Consider the following 21656-nt stretch of genomic DNA (forward strand, 5'->3'; position numbering starts at 1 on the left):
GAGAATATAGGGAGGAAAAAAAGCCCTCAACCTCCACAGAAGGTTCGGTAGAGATGCTGGCATCACTTTGCTCTGTACCACTCTCCATATTGAAGACACAGTGACCACATTATCTCAAGCTCACCTCACTGTCAATCACAGATCCAAACCACACCTTCCCCACTCAACCCGCCCCCTTTTTTGGGGTATACTTTAAATATGGGCTGAGAGTGGAGTCCGCCTCCAACTGTCCTGTTGTGTTACCTTTTAAACGTGAAAAATCCTAACTACTAACTACAAAACAACGTTTTTTCGAGTGATATGGGGAACTTGTGGTAAAAGACCACTAGTTCTGGCTGTGGATGTCAGCAGCCAGAAATCAGGTGGCCTAGAAATTTCCCAGAGGTCTATATGTAAAACCAGTGTCACTATTTTGGTGAATATAAACCACAATATATTGTGTTAATATATTTTATTTTTTTTAAATAAACAATCCCAGTTTTAATTATCAGATCACAGTAGGTTCATAAACAGTCTACGTAAAAAGTTCATGTTTAGTTTTTAGTTTGGGAAATCTGTGAAGTCATATTTGACGTTTTATGAAAAAATTAGTGAACAATAGTGTCCAAATTGCTTTTAAAATCCAAAGCACTAGGTAGTCCCAAACTACTAGTAGTTAGGGATAAGAGAGAGATTTTGGACACAGCCTACTTAGTGAACTATATAGGGCGATCGCCTTTTCTTTTTTTTTTTGTGGTGTCTGAATCTACAATGCCCTGGAAATTTCCCAGAAGTCTCTGCATAAAACTAGTTTGCATTGATACTCACTAGATTGGCAAATATGGACCACAATGCCTTGCATTTGAACCATTGCTTATTTGAGAAAATTGTTTTTTAATGTATTTACTTTCATAAACTATTCAAGTATATATCCTCAGAACCCTGTAGATTCAAAAATAGTGTTTGCAAAATGGTCATACTTATAAGGTTTTTACTTTGGTAAATTGTTTAGGTCATACTTGTCTTAAAAAAAAAAAGAGTATTATGCATCCAAATTGCTGTAAAATTCAGGGCACGAGATAGTCCTGCACTACATAGTCTTTTAGAAGTTGAGGTGTAGCGAGTAAATTCGTAGTCAAAGTATCTTGGATGAAACGGGGCTTTGAAAACTGTTTTTTCACCATCAGCAAATCCATTGATGTGACATCACTAAAGAAGTAAACTTCATTCTGCACCAGGTTTTCTTGGTTTTCAAGGAGGAATCAAAACATGAATGGAAACCCCTCACGAGGAACTCAGACCACCTCCATTGTCCCTGTTTTCCAAAGAGAAAAAGAACACACAGGGGCCAGGAAGTAAAAGCTGCTTCATTAGGTTCTCACTGATCATCAATGACCATGTTGGCCCCAAGTCTGACTATCTCTTTGTGCAGGTTTCTCCTTCTCAGCCACACAGGGCTGGGCAGAAACATACCCCTCTGACAAACTCACCTAAACGTAACCTTAACGCCAAGCCTAACCCTGAACAAGACTTCAATATTAACCATTTTATCAGACTAGTTTAAAAAATCTACAGAGTCAAAAAAGTTTTGCACTCGTATCACAAAAACCCACCAAAAAGTTTTACAGTTTTGTTTACTCGTGCATACAAACACAAACGTGTACGGATCCAAACACCAATCATTCTGGGCCTAATCCTTCCACAAAACACAAATTGCTGCTATCCGATTTACATAAACATTCACTGAAAGGAGCATTTGCTGGTTTCCCACTTTCTTACCTATTCACATTTTTTCTCACACTGTGCAAACACGTGCCCACCTCCACTCTGAAAAACACAAACGCCATTACCCAGAAGCGCTTCAGATTAATCTCCCCACTATTTCCTGCAACAGAGACACATTCACAGAGGCAGAGAATGTTATTGAGAAAACATTTCAACTAAATCCCTATTACGAGAATGGAGTAAAGACTAAAATCACACACACTGCAGCTTGGCTATATTTATCTTGTCAAACTTGGTGTGTATATGTATACAGTTAGCTATGAAAGACCAACAACGTTTCACACATTTTTTTTCAGTTTTAGTAGGCCTAAATCAGATATTAAAAAACTAGAATTTTCGACTTTAACTTTCTTTAACTTCCGGTTGTAGATCCTGAGAACCATATGAGGCATTTTAAAACTAAGCCTCAATAAAAAACACTATTTTGGCATCAAATAACAATGTACGTACTGTACCTCATTAGTGATAATCATTCATCTTGAGACAAGCGATTTAATCCTTAGTTAAATTAAATTACCTAAGACGAACAGTTGCAGAGAGCTTTTAAAAATTCAAAACTTCCATTCTCTTCATTTCTAATAATCAAATTACGAGTATGAGTAAGTACTTAAAGTGAGGGTGTGTTAGGAAATCCAAGGCAGTTGTGTGTAGGCACCACTTAGTGGCAGTCCCATAACACTGGAATTAAATTCCATTCTAGATGTTTATTGTCTGCTGTAGGTTGATTTTTCATGTTTAATGCAAATTCTCACATGACTTGCTGAACAATACTCACTAATATTCACAAACATAAGAAAATCATAAATAGACTACAAACTATGCCAAAGATAAATAGCTAAAGACTGATCCAAGAAGTATTTTTAACTGTTGGGAAATTTAACCATTTTCTTCCAAATTTAACCCAGAGACTCTTTGACATATCAGAAGTCTTTGATTGTTTACATGATCAACGTGAATCAGATGATTTTGGTGTGGAGAAAAGCGGCTTTTCATAATAGCTTTGCACCGAAAGGCAACACTTATTTAACCTAGTGTTACATAACAATGCAAAGTTGCTTTTTTCTGCAACAGAATCAGCTGGCTTGATCACTTCTTGACTGTAAAATTTTGTGTATCAGCACAAGCCTGCTTTTCTCTGCTTCAAAATCTGCTGGAATTTGTTAATTGCGGTTGAAGAGTTAAAGTATTCAAAAGAATGTCAACACTGGAGCTAAAGCTCAGGTGTTAAAGGGACAAAAATCGCAGCATCCGCACAGGATGATGCAGGTTTTGGGTAGTCCAGGCTCAGTGATAGTCGTAGACAGGAGTATCTTTGGGGGAGTGCAGGTGGGTCTAGCGGTTCCCTTGAAGCAATTTGCAAATGTATGACTGTTGTGCATGTGGTAAGTGTAAAATTTGTCGCTAGCAGCACGCCCGTAGAAAAAAAATTGTGCACAAACATTTTCCCTCTACAAGCTAACCGCGTGGTCTTTGATCTTGTTGTTTCGTGCCTCACACAGGTTTGCCCTTTTTTTGTCTACATCTAGCAGTTGTAACTAAGCAGTTTAAAAATGATTCTTCAATAGGCTCAGACTGTAGGTGTGAATGTGAATTTGTGTGGTTGTGTGGCCCTGCAACAGACTGGCCATCTGTCTAAGGTGTACCCCACCTTTAGGTAACAGTAGTTGAGATATACTGTAGATTCAGGCATCGCCGTGACCCCAACAAAGATTAAGAGGGTTTGGAAAATGCTTGGATGGACTGTGGCTCCCTGAAGCTTGTAGCTTGTCTGACAGAACAGAAGGAGATCTCATTGCTCTTAAGTATTTTGAAGCAAAAATGTTGGGAAGCCCATGTATGCAAGTTTGACTTAGCGTGTGGAGTCTATAACTAGCATAACACTGCATACAATTTAAAAAAAACAGAATCACTTCAGGAAAACGGTACATTTGACAGGGCTACTGAAAGGAGATTAAGCCCTAAAGTCCCCAAAAAGAAGTGTAGAAAACAATGTGCAACATCTTCTGATGTCTTAAACTCCAATAGAGAAAATTAACCTAACCCTAACCCTTTAGTTTTAGACACAGTAAGACACACGTGTAGCAAAACATAACATGGAGCAAGTGTGTTTGTTGTAAATAGGATACTTGTAAAAAGTTGTCTTCAGAAAACCACTAAAAAGACAACTTTACCAACAAATAGGTGACACATTTCAAGACATTTCCGTTAGTTATTCCAGCAAAGCAGACATGCAGCACCCAGACACTGCAAACCAACCAGGTCCTTTGAAAGGTAAAAAGTGAAACAGGATCAATAAGCGTCTGACGGTACAAAAGAAGATTATTAAATTAAAAAGTGGGCATATTTCCAACTCATGTATCATTTTGGTAACTTCCATTATGTCTGCTGTTAGTGCTGCATTATGAGACAAAAAAAGACACTTTAATCAGCCGGATCTTTGTCCTTGGACTTGGAAACATTTAGCCTATTAGGTGAGAGGCATAAATGCTCCCTAAATAAAAAGTGGACTGGATAAAAGTTTTTGGGTTAAAGATTTCAAAGCAGCAAATAAAGCAAAACTCATAAATGTTCTGTTTCAGAGATACGTTGGCTGACAGGGAGGTAATAGATAGCCACCGAGATGAAGAGAGAGTGTAAACAGCAGAGGGGTGGGTTGTCATCTTGGCTGACATCCTAGAACCTGTTAGATGCAGGGGGGGACTTCACTTGTCAACAAGCTGGGGGAGTAACACACCCCGGCGGGCCTCCAATCCACATCCACGAGCTTCACAGGCGCACACACCCTTTCCCACCCATCTGTTGAAAACAATATAGACCCCGCGCCCTCCCTCTGTAGAACACTCACATGTGCAAACACGTTTTTCCTCTGTTCTGCTGCATAACTAAGAGGAAGGACTGTCCGCCCAATGCTCGGGCACACGGCTCCATGAAAGATACAATAACAGCAGAACATGCTGTGCAAAAATGAGCTTTGAGCAACATGGGTGATGAACAAATCCAATGAAATAGCCCTAGTTGTGTATATACAATTCAAAAATGTTTGTGTAAAGGTGGAAAAGTCCTAATTTGAAAACTAATACTGAACTTTATTAGTTTAAAGTGTCCAATGGATTCACAGGATTGACCTCATATTAAGAGGAGCTACTCTAAGCATTGGAACTCTACAATCTTAGAGACGACCTACCCCTGAAGAAAGAATAATTAAAAAGTAGGTTACGAAGAAAATGTCAAGTGATGTATTAATGCATAGGAGGTGATAAATCAGGCTGTAAAGATTTTAGATTATGTGAAATTTCAAAAATATGTGCAAGAAAAACAATAATAATAACTGTCTCACTGCTTGAAGACCTTTGTTTTTCTAAAACTTGAGGGTCTTTAAATCAAATGTTTTCTTTAGCTAACCAGCAATAGCATAGCCTTAGAATAGGGGTCTGCAACCTGTGGCTCCGGAGCCACATGAGGCTCTTTTACCCCTCCATGTTGGCTCTTTTAATAAAGAAAAATACATAAATGTTTAAAACTAAGATGTCAAAAAGTAGTAATAGGGAAAAAAAGTAAACTAACTTTAACTCATTAACAAATAGTTGAAGGACAGTGTGTATCACAAGTCAAATAGAACATTTTGATACGTTTTTGTGCGTCCTGTCCTGTACTACAAAAAAATCAATGGATGTCAATAAGCACAACCAGTATTAAGGCACACCGGATAATTAAGCACATTTTCTGTCTTTAAAAAATTAAGGAACTTTAAAGTGTGTTTAAAAAATATGGCAGGGATCATCTAATTAGCTCGCATTTCATTTTGGTTTGTTCGATTTACATTTCTGGCAGAGATGCACCAATAACAGTGAAATTAACTATTTTTATTCAATCACTGATGACATTACACTTGCTACTACGACTTTACTGAGTTGAGATGATCATATAAGACAAGGTGTCTTTTATTTTGAAATTAACTTTAGTGAAAAGTTATAAAAAGGATATTTTCCTTTATTTTTTAATTTTTTTTATGCAAAATGATAGCATAAATTCAAATCCGTGTCTTATTTGTTTAAGGGGTGAAGGAAGACTTTGTGGCTCCTACTGGGTTATAGCAGTGAGAAATCAACTGGAATGGCTCTTTCAGAGTTGAAGGTTGCAGACTCCTGCCTAAGACCCTTGGGGAAAAAAAACAAGCCCACCTGCTGTTTGTGTGATTCCACACATTAAGATTGTAAAATATTTTCCTCTTTTGTCAGTCATCCCTCCTAAGCTACTGTCAGCCAGGTCTCTCTCTGTAAGCTGCATTTTAGTTCAATTTTTACCTTCATTTAAACATTCCAAACACCAGATTTTGATCATAGTTATCATATTTCATAAGTTTCTTGTGTTTTTAAAGCTTTGAGATGTCCTTGACAGTCTGTCATTCATGCTCTGAATGTTCCAGAATGTCACTAAGAGGCAGGATGACGTAGTGTCTTCACTCCAACTAATAAAGAAATTTCAAGGTGAAGGAGACGCGTCTGCAAAGGGAACTGAGGAGCTTTGTGCAAGCACTTCTGCTTCCTCACATCTTCAGAGCAACTAATGAATTTGTGGTTGTTAGTGATAAAACAAATGAGATCACCATAAAGTGCAAAACTGACGAGAATATTATTGGTACTGCGACTGTTGTAGCAAGAAGACACCTACATATTGCATAAAAATAATACAATTTCCTTACATGTCACCTTGAAAAAAATCATTCCCTAATATCTCAAAGTCATCAAACAGATAGATGAGTGTCTAATGAACATATAATATTAATATGTAAACACAAATAAAAACAAAAACCTTCTAAGAGTCATTGAAGATATGCATTTATTATAGATTGAGGTAATAAAGGAGGCCCTGCGACAGACTGGCGACCTGTCCAGGGTGTACCCCACCTTCGCCCATCAGTAGCCGGGATAGGCTCCGGCACCCCCGCGACCCCGAAAGGGATGAAGCGGTCAAGAAGATGAATGGATGGTAATAAAGGGGAGTCTGATGAGGTCAAACATGATGATATAAGAAATTAATATGATTCGGTCTTGGAAAATATATACCGGCGTATATATATTTTCCCCAACTTCTACACACAAAAAAAATAAATAAATAATTACAAAAAAATATGCTTTTCAATCTCACAATGATTACCTATCATCCACTTGACCAGACCAGTTTATATATTTTTAGGAGGATTTTTGCTGTTAATATTTTTTTTTTACTTGACCAAGTATAAATAGAAATAAATAAATACAAAAAAATGTTGGTTTGAGTGAAATAAATGTAAATACCTTTTTCTTGCCTTTCCAAAACGGGAAAATGCAGAAGAGAAATAGTTTTGTCCAGCGGAACACAGTGGTAAGACACCATCCCAGAATGCCCATCGTCTCCTAAAAGCCTCCTAAGATGCTGTGCTCTACCACCTGTCCTCTCCTTTCACAACCTGTTAAACATCCACTAACAGCTGGTTACTCGGCAACTGTTCAGATGGATTTTATCTTGGGCACGCCGGTTTTACATGCCGTCGCTTCTTGAAAAGTATTATTTAATAATTCCTCAGAAAGGTCCATGTGTGGCATCCCTTTGCATCCTTCCACGCTTCATCCCCCTCTCTGGATGCAACAGGATCGGGCATTCAGAGCGTGAGGAGGAGAGATGATTAGAGGCAGAGAAAGACAGGAGTGGGCGGTGGCGCTGTGGGTCAGCCAGAGTACTCTAGCATGGAAGAGGCACTTAAAGAGATGAAGAAAAGGGCGGGGGGGTTGTCAATTTAATGTAAAAGAGTGGGTGGCGGCTTGCTGTTGTAAAAAAAGAACAATCGATGTGTTGAGTGGAGTAAATAAGAACCATGTCTGTTAGTGGTGTTAATTTGGGGGTTAAGGTGAAAAAAAATGTATCTTATTGTAAGATTTAAAAAAAAAATAATAAAATGAATTGTTTTCCAAATCTAGAAACATGGGTTCTGTTGTCCATTTCAAGAAATTAGATGAGATATTGGGAGTTAAAGGTCACGGTTCCTTGGAGAGTGTGGAATGAAATGGACAGTGGAGGTGTTTATAGAGGATTGTTTGGGTCGCAGCTGTGCAGCTGATTGATTAGTCAAGCTCAATAACTGTCCTGAAACAATCAGTACAGAAAAAAGAAGGATTATTAGTATTAGCCTGATCTGTACCCAGGATCAAATGTATTGTATCTTTCTAAAAATGTATCAAATCTGACGTTAGGCAATAAAAAAATGTAATATTCAGGACATTGCTCGTAAACTGCTTGACAAAGTCCTAATCATAGCATATACACAGCAGAGGAGTTGGTTATAGACTCCCTTTTGTTTACCAATTCCTTCTACTATGTTTTTCATATCCTCCCAATGTTATTGATACCCCTATTCCTCCTACCACTATTGATTAATAGCTTGTTGCATTGGCAGGACCCCACAGGGAACTGGATGACAGCTCACTTCCTCTATTGAACAAACAATAACACCCTGCTTTATCTTACAGCAGAACAATAGTTTTGGCAGGTTAGGATTCGTAGTACATTTTGCAGAAACAAAAGCCCTAATAACCCTGAGTTCATAAAGATTCTTGTGTTGAGGGTGACAAGTTCCAATGTAATCAATGTAAAGATGCAGCGAATCTAAGCATCCAGTAAATTGATGAGTTTCAGGCTATGCAGCAGCGTGTCAAGGCTAGTAGTGGCTCCTCTCATATGTACCTTATGAGATGTACACACTTTTGGACATGCATTTAGGAGTAAATTTGGCCCACCACAAAACAAGGTGGCTCAAAGCAAGATTGACACTCCAATTGTGTGAAAATCTGGATGTACTTCTAGAAAACTAAAGACTTCTACAGCAAAAATAGGACAAAATTATTATGTTTCAACACTAACAACATTTTCTAAACACACAGAGTGTATTTTTTGGACTCTGCAGCAGTAAAAAAATGCATAATATAGAAGAAAATTATTAAATATAATCTTAATATATAATAAAAATTATAGGAGAAATTATTTTGACAAATTAAGAATAAACGTTTCATTTTGAAAGACACATAATAACAATGAACTGATAAAAATGACAGAAATATAGGAGGAATTTAGTATTTTAGCGCAACAAATGAACAATTACCATAACCATAACATAAAAACATGCTAACAAGTCAAGTAAACTCTCTATATTACTTTAAATCACTAAATTTGTTGAGTTATTGATCTACTGTGTCGCTTTGGAACAATTCCAACATGCAGGACAGCAAGCAGCACTTCTTCTACATTGCTGCCAGTAGTGAATACTGATCCATACACCTACAGTGTCCTTTAGTGGTTTTTGCTCTTTATTTTTTTAGAAGTCACATATAAGTGAGTTTTAGTTGCACCGCCGGCCAAAGTATGCAAAAAAACAAAAAAACACGGCTTACAGAAAAAAACACAGTATATAAGTTATACAACAACTTTTGCCACAATGAAAGTTAAAATTGCAAAATATAAATAGGCGAGGTCTTCAATTTCCGATTGTCACACTTAAAGGTATTTTTATGCCCAAAGAACAACTTGACTGACTGAAATTATTACATTTAAAATTAATTAAGATTTGAGATTTCTTTCTTTATTTGCTCTTTTTTTGTTTAGATTTGTTGCAGTAGAGGTTGTGATATGGAACTTGTGATACAGACAAAATAAATCAAATCTAACGCAGAAGTTTGAAGTGGCCAAATGGTCAAAAAGAAAATCAATCAGATAAAATAAAAGAATAAACAAAAGCATTGAAATCCGAAAAAATGCTGAACTTCTTATATCTTTGCTAAGGAAACTAACACAACACAAGTTTTTCTATAAAACTTCCATTTCTGTTATTTTAATATGGGGTCATCTGGGCAATTGACTTTGAAAAAAAAGGCGTATGTGTGCTCACATCTGTCATTGTGAAAGTCAACACAGTCGTAAAGCAATTAACAGTCCAGATGCTTCCATATCAGAGTGGGGTGGGCGGAGCATAAGAGAGGCAAAAGGACGGAGAATAGAGCAGATTTCAATTAGGTGAAAAACACAATAAAGCTTAAAGTTTATGACATTTACAGAAGATAACAATGTAGAGAGATGGTAATAAGATAAGGAAGATTCACAGTTAAATTAGTTCACAAATCCTTAAAGATGTAGATGACTTCATGAATATCAGTTTGGTAACACCAAGAAACGTTTGACCAAAACTTTAATGTAAATAGCGAGCAAGGATATTTCCAGCTGTGCTAAACTCCTGCGTAAACATGCCTGCTTTCTTTTTGATAGAAGTGATCCGTTTTCAGTAGTTAGGATTAGGACCCCACACGTAGCAAATGAGCCGTGCCTAATTAACACCAACTCTCTAACAGCTCACACTTCACCTCAAAACAGCGTCATTATTCCGTCAACATCACATCAGCTCACTGACTTTGGTCACAAAGCCTGACTTGTATCACATCTCCTGTCACTTTTTTGCTGTTATAAAGAATTCAATAAGTTGAAGATGGTGAAAGAAGCTATAATCTAACAGATTAGATTCAGGGTTTTGCTTGATTATTTCACTCAAAATAGGATTACTAAGTTAAAAAAGGCTGTCAATCAAACCAAATCTACAAAAAGGTTTGCAGAAAAATGTAAAAGCCAAAAGAGCTAGTTTTAGCAATTTAAGTTGATTGACCGTGAGGTGTGTGTGACACTCTGACCACCCACAGCTCAGAAATGACATGTTGGAGCAGAACTCACCAGCCAGAGGGACATGGCAGAGTTTTCTTTGAAGACACCTGGAGCCTTAATTCCCTTTTCACAGAACCACAGCGCTGCTGAGCACTCGGTTACCTTTTTTATTTCTGGAATTAGCCAGACTGTGTGACTGTCCCCTCAAAGTTGGATGCACTCACGAAACAGAGCCCAGCAGTCTGGCCCTTATCCTGACACACTTCCTGAGCTGCATTGTTAGAGAGGAGGGAGGAAACACGCACGCCATGGAAAGCAAGTGTCAAAAGATCATAGCATGGAAAGTGAGAATAACAAAAGAGGGGTTGTTTGTCTTCGACTGAATTCTCTAACCCAGTAAAGTCGGCATTTGAGTGGAACTGAAAACCAGAGTGAAGCAGTTCTCCAGGAAACGTTCTTGAACAATTTCTTCAGAGACCCACTCCAATGAAAATTGTGTTTTTAGTGTTCTTGTGGTATTTTATTGATGATGGCGAACATATATTAATAAAATTAGGCTTAAAGATGCATTTTTGAGTTTTACTTCAGTCAGAGAGGTTAAAAAAATGCAGTTTGTGAAGGAGCTTATACGTTACTCCACTCCATTCTCATGCTTCCACTTGCAATTGCAAATAAATCCATGTACAGTGGGGCAAAAAAGTGTATAGTCAGCCACTAATTGTGCAAGTATTTCCACTTAAAAAGATGAGAGAGGCCTGTAATTTTTATCATACCTCAACTATGAGAGACAAACTGATTAAAAAAAATCTAAAAAAAAAAACACATTGATTTTTTAAATAATTTATTTGCAAAATATGGTGTAAAAATAAGTATTTGGTCACCTACAAAAAAAAATTATGTCTCTCACAGACTTGTAACCTCTTCTGTAAGATGATCCTCGTTACCTGTATTAATGGCACCTGTTTGAACTTGTTATCTACATAAAAGACACCTGTCCACAACCTCAAACAGACACACTCCAAACTCCACTATGACCAGGACCAGGGGTTGGCAACCTGCAGCCCAGAGCCACATGTGGCTCTTATATCTCTCCATGTTGGCTCTATGGCTAAAGAAAAATAAAATTATAGTATTTTTTTAAGTAAGGATTACTTATTTTATTTAGATTAAACTTATAAATTAATGGCTGAGATGCACATGATAAACTATGTAGGTTTTTACATCTCTGTTGACCTGAAGAAGTCTTGTTTGCTAAATGCTACCACCAGAAAGCACAGATTTTATATGCAAAGCAAAACTTTGGTGAAAAGTTTGATCTTTTATGAGATCTATGAGTTAAAGCACACATCTTATGCTGCACAAAATTGGTTAGTAGCTGTCACTGAGATGATCCTAGTTGGTTCAGAGCATATTTTATTTTGAAAATAAGTTATATGAAATTCTGTCAAACAAAAAAACAAAAAATTGACAGATGCCAGTTTCTTTTTGTATTTTTGCTTTTTTGTGCCAAAAGACAAACACATTTTTTTTTTTTATAGGTCAGGAATGACAATACACATTTCTTAAAGACTGAAGTAAGACAATATGGCTCTTTCTAGGTTTTTATCAGTAGAAAACAAGCCCAAATGGCTCTGTTACTGCTAAACAGACCAAGACCAAAGATATGTCTAAGGACACTAGAAACAAAATTGTTGACCTGCACCAGACTGGGAAGACTGAATCTGCAATAGGTGAGCAGCTTTGCGTGAAGAAATCAATTATTAGGAAATGAAGGACATACAAGATCACTGATTATTTCCCTCCATCTGGGGCTCAGCTCAAAATCTGACCCCGTACGGTCAAAATGATCACAAGAACGGAGAGCAAAAAATCCCAGAACCATGCGAGTGAATGACCTGCAGAGATCTGGGACCAAAGTAACAAAGGCTTCCATCAGTAACGCACTACGCTGCTATGCAGGGATTCAAACCTTGCAGAACCAGACGTGTCCTCCTGTTAAAGCCAGTACACGTGCAGGCCCATCTAAAGTTTGCTAGAGAACATCTGAATGATCCAGAATGGACTTGAGAGATTGTCCTATGGTCAGATAAATCCAAACTTGAACTTTTTGGTAAGAACTCTACTGTTTGGAGGAGAAAGAATTCTGAGATTCATCCAAACAACACCATACCTACTGTAAAGCATAGAGGTGGAAGCATCATGCTTTGGGGCTGTTTTTCAGCAAATGGGACCAGGATGACTGATCCGTGTAAAGGAAATAATAAATGGAGCCATGTATCGTCAGATTTTGAGTGAAAACCTCCTTCCATTAACAAGGGCATTGAAGATGAAACATGGTTGGGTCTTTCAGCATGACAATGATCCAAACACACTGCCTGGATATCGAGGGAGTGGCTTCATAAGAAGCATTTCAAGGACCTGGAGTGGCGTAGCCAGTCTCCAGTGAATTTCTAATGACTACCGCTGCTCTGCAGAAACTAGGTCCTAGAAAACAACATAGGTTTTTGAATTTGGCTAAAAAGTGAAAAAATAAAAGAGCACTGGGAACACTTTTACAATAGATCAAAAAGATGATCGGAGTGGGGCTTAAATGTTTCCATGGGTCACTGATAAGGAGGTGCAATATTTATTAGTGTGTGATGACAACATTTCTTTGGGATACACAAATATCATGGATAGCTCTGAATAAGTATTAATAACAAACTAGTGAAGTGCATTTCTTGAAACTTTGTGTACATCCTCAAAAATACATCTTAAACATTCTTTATCAAATCTGTAAAAATATCTGAATAAAAGTTTCAAAGGAATAAAAGTGTTTCTCATAACTCTGGATATTCTCTGACACTTCAACTAACATAAAAGCAGCCTTAAGGAAGTAATTCTCCTATTCAGAATAAACAAAGATAAAACCTTGTGTTTTAAGGCTGAGTCTATGGAATGACAAAATACCAAAAATGGCTTTGTGAAATCGAAAACTTCACAAAGGAAGTGCGTGCTCCACTAAGACCTTGAGAAAATGTGTCAACTTTGATTGAGAAGGGGATTAAAAAACAAAAAAAAAGCAAGGCATGCAGGTGCGAGCAGCAGGAATTGCATGGGACATTAACATCCGCCAGCTTGTTTTTCTTTTTGCCTTTTAAAAGGTTTTCGATGACAAAAGTATTCTAACTTTGTTGTTGATGGAAGAACAGAGGGGGTCTACTGCGACTTCCTTTGGACTATCTTCATCAAGTTAACTTTCTACAACATACCAAGTATTAACACGAATTTACCACGTGAAACAATGATTTTTTTACTTTTGTTCTACTAACTGATTATATATCTGTGCATAGACATATAGTCCTACAACCATGTCTGTATTGTTAGTCGTGTTAAGCCTTGAGTTAAACCTGTATAGGATTCGTACACCTCAAAGCTTCTCTAATACCCCCTCTGACAGATCAAAGTCTGCATTGTGTACTCGGTTTTACCATGGGAGGATACTTTCTGGCCAATTGTTATTGCTCCTTTAAGTGCAAAGCCATGAGTGAGGCCTGCGTGAAGGGGAGTGTCGGATCTTTGCGACTCGTCTCTCCTGCCATGTGGGTCAGGAACAGCACTGAGGCCTTAACATGGAAGCACATGCTGCATGAGCTCATCCTTGTCATTCCTGATTGAATTAGGTTCGGACCAAATAAAGTTAGTCAGACTTTAATGCAGAGTAGGTTTTGTAAGCATTGCTGCTATGACAAATCCCATCATGGACTGCCCCCTGCTGGCCTCTTTCAGAAACTGTTTAAATATTAAAAAAAAAAACTTGTTTTGCTTTATTTTGCAAATCAAGATTTTTTTTTAAATGTATGTAATAAGAATAAAATGGGAAGGCAGTTAGTAATATACTTAAATACATCACCATTACTCATAAATTTAATGGTTTATAAAGGCAAAAATTTTAAACAAAAACATATGATGTTTCAGTAATCATGTTTCCAAGAGTTTGCATTTTCTTTTACACCTTATTACAACAAGTTTAACTTTTTCACTATAAAGCATTAACTAGATTCAATGCTTAAATTATGCAATTTCTGTATTTATTCGGAAAAAAGGAAACAGGGATTGGATTTAATTCACTTGATCAAACTTTTGAGGAATTTAAACCAAAATATCTTTCAGGGTGCAGCACTGAATTTTCTCCACTTTATACATGGATTTCAATTTCCTAGTTTGGACCCATAAATATACTCCCAAATTCAAAACTGTGAAGTCATGAAATAGTTTAAATTTTGACAGAATCATTCGCAACAGGAACACCGTATATTTCTAGCAAACCCTTCTGATGCTTTCTTTTTTAATAGATTGCTTAGATATTTTAATATCCGGTTTTTGCATTGATTTTTATTCCTTAAAGACCCACTCAAATGAAAATTATGGTTTTATCATGATCTTGTAGCATTTTTCTCATAATGGAGGACATGTATAAAGAATGTAAATCAGGAGCAGATGAAAAAGAGCGTGTAGATGCTATGTACAAGCTCTAAGCACCACTTCATTCTGATGCAGACAAAATCCACCGAGCTGACATCTGCCCCAAGGCTGCTCCAATATCGCTCGCCATTTTTGCTGCACCTCTAATGTTAGGTTGGAGTTATGAGGGGCTATAAGCTAGAGAGAGTGTGAACAGAGGCATGATGGGATGTAAGAGCAGGTTTACTCCGTACCACAACTCAGACGTGAATTTATTTGAATGAACTCCTGCTGGAAAAACATGTTATAGAAAACAACGTTTTCTTTTAGTTTAGGTAAAAAACGGGATAAAACTGATTAACACTTTTAAAATAGGTCAAAAGATGATCAGAGTGGGACTTTTACCATGTTTAGCACTCACCCTCTCTGAGCTGCCACTGTTACCTAATTTAAGAGTTTATTATTACCTGAGGTAGCTTAGAAAAACAAGACAGATACACAGTGTAAACTTGAATTTTATATGTCAGAAGAACATTAAATATTTAGCTATGAATACAAACAAATAATGGGTTATCTCTGTTATCAGCCACTTAAAAACATTGTTGTTTTATTATAATCCTCCCTGGAGAATGAATTATTTAATGAACACAGTGATTAAAAACAGCAAGATTGATCAAGGGTTTTGCTCTGTGAATGCTAATTGTGGCTTTAACTGTGTGCCCTCTAAAGTTTTGCAATATATTATAAGCATTTAGAGTTTATTGTCTTACTTTTAACAGTAACCATCTATGATTGTTTTCTAACAACACTTAAAGTAGCTTAATTTGAGTTTTTGTGGCCACCAATATGACAACAATGCTATTTCCTGTTTTAACTAAGTATATCAAATCAACAGTTTTATCTTTGACAATAAAACGTGACGAGTGAATATTGCCAACATTGACAAGATTGGCTATATGACCAATTTAAAGGAATTTCTAAAAAAATATTTATCATTTTACTGCAATATTTCACAGCTAGCAAACTCTTTATTTGAGCCCAGCATTGCATAAGTCTGTTTTGTCTGTGTGTGGTACCAGCGTGGCTGTTTCGCCTGTCAGCTTCAGACGAGATACACCCACTAAACCTCAGAGCGGCATTGCTCCACAGCACCCACGGTAACCCGTAGCAATGGCGAGTCTGGCCAGAAGCCGGGAATTATGCAAATGTAAATCGCACTCAACTGGGCACATGACTGTGTCTGTGTGTGTAAACTGCAGGGTTTCACATTTCACCCAAACTTTACTAGAACCAGTGCCCTTTTGTCTGATTTAATTAAATTAACTTCTCTGAGGCGGACCGTGTTGAAGGAGATTCATGGTACATTTAACAGCCGTCTCTGTGACGCAGAGGTTGTTGTTTACATTGTTTACTTTGGAATCATCCACAGCTTTGGAAGAAAAGAGACTATCTTTCATCAAACTTTATAACTTTGTTACTTTTGCCTAATTTGTGCGGCACGTGGCAAATTAATCACACTGGCAAATGCAGAATAATCCCATAATGACCCAATCCCTATTTTTTTAGGCCACATGTTGGGATTTTAATAAAAAAGCAGCATCTTGCTCCAGGATCAATTACTTTAAAAAAATATCCCTTTAATGAGCCTTACAAGTTTCTTTACTTGAATTAGCACTATCAAAAGAATTAATTCTAAAGTTTTCAAGCACGTTTGTCAACTAAAGCGAATGAAAAAATAGATTGTATATTTGAAAAACAGACATTTTAAATTAGAAAAAATGTAAAACTTGAAAACAAGACATAGTAAATGTAAAAAAAATTAAATGATTTAAGTTTTTTTTGAAATTTTGAAAAGTGAAACTGTGATTTTAAGAGACTGATGAGTCTCAAACTAGCAGTGATGTATTGTGTGAAAGTCAAACCACTGCATCAAATTTTGCAAGCTTTCTAAACATAATCGTGATGGGCAGATAAAGAACAACTCAGTATTTATTTTGTTTTGTCAAAGGCCAACGTGAGCACATTTAAGTGGAAATACATTCTGGTTTATACATCTGCTGGTTTCAAAAGCCCTGTATCATTAAAGTTGTGGGCTCTAACCTCCACTTTAAAGGCACTTTAAAAACTGCCCTCAGATAAAACATAGCTCTGTGGGGCTGTTTTGACTACAGGGGCAGTGTCTGTTTAGAAGAAAAAAAAGGAATGCGTTTGCTATTTACTGGTTGTCTTCCTTTTTTTCATTTTGACTGAGGATAAAATGGCAGACACACCCAGACTCTGAGCAAACAGTGTCATGTGGTTTCCTTCTGCAGATAAAAGAAGTCGTGGAAGTTCAAATGTTTGGCCAGCCCCTGACATAACTGAGCACAAACAAGCCTCTGCCATCTTGATGTGTGGAGTTAAAGACTTGAAACTCCACCGAGGAGTGTGAGAAAAACGTATTGCATCAAGAGATTCTTTGACTGATAAAAACACCTTTAGAAGAAGTAAAATACATCTATTTTGAAATGAAATTGGTCTCTCACAATGCGCAAAAGAAATAAGTGCAACCTAGTTTAAATTGGCAGCATTCATTTAAGTTTTGATTATAGTGTAATTTTTAAGATTAAAATAAGATATTGATTTAGTCTTAAAAAAAGAATAGCATAAATCCCATAAAAACAAGAGCTTTATTATATTACAACATTGCTCTGATAATAACTTTAACATATACATTTATGTTAACACCAATTTTTCAACCACAAAAGTTGTTTAAATCTCACTCTGATGGAAATTGTCTTTCTGGCGTTTTTATCAAGTTCTTGTTGTATTTTTTTTGTGATGAACATTCCATATATTAAGATAATTTAGCTTGAAATGTACCTTTTAGAGTATATTTTTATTTAAAATGGGATAGGAATAGGGGGCGGGGTTTCTCCGGACAAACAGTCCTGCCTACAACAAAATTTCTCGTGATCTCCTGCTGCTCTGCAGAAACTATGTCCTAGTACAGGGGTGGCCAACCCTGGTCCTCAAGAGCCTCAACCCTGCCTGTTTTCCAGCTCTCCCTGGACTGATTGATGCTGACAATTGAAATCAGGTGTGTTCAGTCAATCAGGATGTGGAATCATTTACGTCAACTAATCAGCAGGAAGCTGGTCAGGGAGAACTAGAAAACAGGCAGGGTTGAGGCTCCTGAGGACCAGGGTTGGCCACCCCTGTCCTAGTAAATGACAAGTTTTTATAATTTTGGTTAAAAACGATATAATCATAATTAAAAGGCCACTGGGAACACTTTTAAAATACATAAAAAATGATTGGAGTGGGATTTTAACAAAGCAAGATTTGGTAAGCATGTTTAAATGTTTTCTTAGTTTTCACCTGGTCAAGTAAAGGATAAATCAGGGTGACAAAGTATAGAAGAGACTGAATGTTCAGGCAAGAGCAGCTTCACCAAAAAAAGTTCAATTTTTATTCTAGACATATGCATTAAGACAGTGAATCACAACAACACTGCTGTTTAATGAGTTTTTTTAACACCTTAAAAAGGCCAACAATTATTTGATTCATAGTCAATATTGATTTATTTTGAACAATCCCATTTGTTGATCTAGAATTGATTCAGGACATTTTTAGCCGAAAAATGTAACCAGTGTGACTCAGATAAATACATATTCCTGAACAGTGCAGGTGAAATTTTCAACATTCCTTGTATTTCTTGCAAGATAATCAAATTTAAACAAGAACTAATGACAAATCCATTCAAATTTTAGTTTCAAAACATTCATTCCACTGTTGTTTTTCCATCAAAAATAAAAACAGAACATTATTAGAACATATTAGAACATTAAACCACACTATATGGTTACACATCTTTGGAAAATTCAAAGTGTGTCCACACATTGGACTGTAATGCTGTCATCACGTGTGTGTTGTCCGCTCTGATGACACGATCGCTTTTATGTTGAAGTCAAATAAATCTACATGCTTCAATCCAAACTTTAACTTACATATATTCTCATATATTTCTATTTCAATGAAGCCCTTGAGGGTTTCTTTGGCAACTGTGTTATTTAAGCCCCAATAAACAACTGGACGCGTCTCTATTTCAGCGTGAACATGTGTGACTTGCCTGGTTGCGTTGGGGTTTAGCACTAATCCAAGACAATTGCACCAAATGACACAAGACATTCCAGGAATGCAGCACAAAAATGCAAGTGCAAATAAGGAATGTCATGGAGTCCAATGATAAGTAACAGAGTTGCAGTATAATAAGCAGATTATTAATAAAACACCCTTTATAGTACCTTGTTCTGCTTTTTCAGTTGCAGCCTAAAAGAACCTAAATGTCTTAAATCAATTACAGTTGTTCCATTAAAGACCAGGGCACACCTTTTAGAGTAAAATAAATGTAAATAGAATTTTAAAGAATCTAGTAAAATGTTTATTTTTTTTCTAATCAAAACTTTATTTGTTGTTCTGTTAATGATAAAGTAACAGTAACTTTTAACAAATTAGTGAGGCTGCCTTTCACTTTCAATGGTTCAAAAAGGATTCCATTTTTCCAGAGGCTCCATTATTATATTTTGTTATGCAACTACAAGTGGACCTAGTTATCCTGTGTCAGCAAGCACTATATTACTTGCATACCCAAGGAAATAGAAGCCTCCAGTCACAGCTTATGCTCAGTCCCTAAGAGCACAATAGAATGCTGTGCAGGTATTCAGGCTATTTTCAGAGTTATGCCACAAAGCTGCCAAGACAGATAGGTCTGTAGGAGGAGGCAGTGAGGCGGATTTCTCAGGAGTCCTGTGAATACTGTGATGTAAAATGATGTGGGATTAAAGGGTAAAACCCCTCAATCGAGGTAATCCAATACCTGATTTTCCCTGTCTGGGAAAGTCAATGTAGAAAAAAAAAAAAAGGTTCAGCGGAAACATCAAAGGCTTTTAGGTCTTCATACCAAATTGCTGCCATGCAGTATTTATTCCAAATTGTTGTTTGTTGTTAAGATTTTTATTTAAAAATGACTGACACGCATGTATTAAAAGTTGAGGTATTTCTATGCTTAAAAAAGAAAAAAAGAATGTTTTAGGGATTAAACATATTGCTTTTTTGTTAGTTTTACCCATTAACTGTATATGAGAACTGGACTGAGTGACCCCTCCTCCTTTGCTTTCTGAACAAGAAGCACCCACTGATTCCAAAAAGCCAAAATCCCACTTCTATTGAGAAATAAACAGTTACTCAGTCGAAATTTTCTTCAGAATAACTATTCTTGCTATGCTACCTCTTTTTAACCTCTTTCCAGCTATGAAACAAAAATCACTTATGTTTTTGCTTTTATGTAGATCCAGCAACACTTTATAATAAGATTCCTTAACAAACTTTATAATGACAAATACAAACATTATTAATGCAATAGATCCAACGTTTAGGTAATTTTGGAGCCGAAGTGGTTTGTCACATATTTGTTACAACGGGCATTAAGGGGTTAACATGTTCTTGTTCTATTTTTTAATTATGTTTTTTGCTGTAGTGCAAATTAGTAAAGTCCTAAATTGTCCAATTGAGTTCAGTTGAGGGTGTATGATCGTCTAACATGCTCACTCCTGATTGGAAAGACGGATTTCCATAGAAATGTAGACTCAGACAAGTCATTTCTGACTGACGACTTCTGGTTCCAAAATGGCAACAGCAGTATCACAAAAGAAAAAAAAAAGCAATTGAATTGACTTAATTTGGTTGGAACCGGAAGCAAGTAATTTTCAATAGGTGACGTCACACTCACTATGTCCAGTTCTCTTATACAGTCAATGGAAGTGAATGTAAAGTTATATGATGCTTCTAACAGTTTCTCATTAAAACTCCAGAGTATATAAATAGAGAAATAATAGCTGATCATGGCTCTAAACGTCTACTTTTTGGTATCATAACAAAAGACATAATTGTAAAAGATTAATCTGAAACTTTGCATTTTCAATTTGAATTTTGGGACAGAAAAAGTGTGATGGCCTGTAAAGCAAAGTTAGATTTAAAAAAAAAGTAAAATACCATAACAAACTAATATGTTTTGGATTATAAATTATTTTAAATAAAGTTAAAACAGAGAAGAAGTTGAAATGTCTTTTGTTTATTGTCAATTACAAAATAGCGTGACTACATTGTGTATCAAAATAAACTAATTCAGGGGTGTGAAGCTCCAGGCCTCGTTGGCTGGCCTCCCGCTGGTTTTCCAGAAATCCTACTTCATCTGCTGCTGCTTACCTGGATCAGGTGTGATTAGCCCAAAAGGAGATTCAATGGCAGGTTAGTTTTAAACATTGGCTGTATATAAGAATTGGACTGAGTGACCCTTCCCCCTCACATTCCAAATAAGAAGTGCCCGCTGGCTCCAAGAAGCCAAAATCTCATAGACTTCTTTAGAGAAATAAACAGCTATTAGTTAGAAACTGACCAATCAGATGCCTCGGTGAAACCCTGTGGTGCCCCACCCCGAACATTTTATTGACAGATTCTCCAGAGCCGCTTTCAGTGGAAGGAGTGTGAACTTCGAATAAACTCACTCCTGATAGGCAAGAGTAGTTGCTCAAGAAACGTAAACTCAGAACGACTCGGACCAATCACTGTCAACTGGCTACAAATGGCGCCGCCTGTATTGCAGAAAAATGGTGACTAGATTGGCTTCATTTTGCTGGAGCTGGAAGTTGTTAGCAGGAACTAGTAGAAGAGAACACATCACTCCTGTGTTAGCTTCTCTCCACTGGCTACCAGTTGAATCCAGGATCAAG

The 21656-nt window shown here is 36.8% G+C and overlaps 1 protein-coding gene across 10 annotated transcripts in view; it reads right to left on the reverse strand.

Annotated features, from left to right (window-relative positions):
- Nucleotides 1–21656, reverse strand: part of tns1b (tensin 1b) — a 167897-nt gene that overhangs the window by 131672 nt on the left and 14569 nt on the right. Inside the window, exon 1 of one of the 10 annotated variants that reach the window (XM_036209792.1) lies at nt 10513–10689. The exons of the other annotated variants lie outside the window; for them this stretch is intronic. Coding sequence (XP_036065685.1) covers nt 10513–10527 — 15 coding nt within the window. The 5' untranslated portion in view covers nt 10528–10689. Of the gene's footprint in view, nt 1–10512; nt 10690–21656 lie in introns of those variants that run through there. 10 annotated transcript variants of the gene reach the window in all.

The sequence above is a fragment of the Oryzias melastigma genome, linkage group LG21 (genome assembly GCF_002922805.2).
Source record: "Oryzias melastigma strain HK-1 linkage group LG21, ASM292280v2, whole genome shotgun sequence".
NCBI classification, from domain to species: domain Eukaryota; kingdom Metazoa; phylum Chordata; class Actinopteri; order Beloniformes; family Adrianichthyidae; genus Oryzias; species Oryzias melastigma.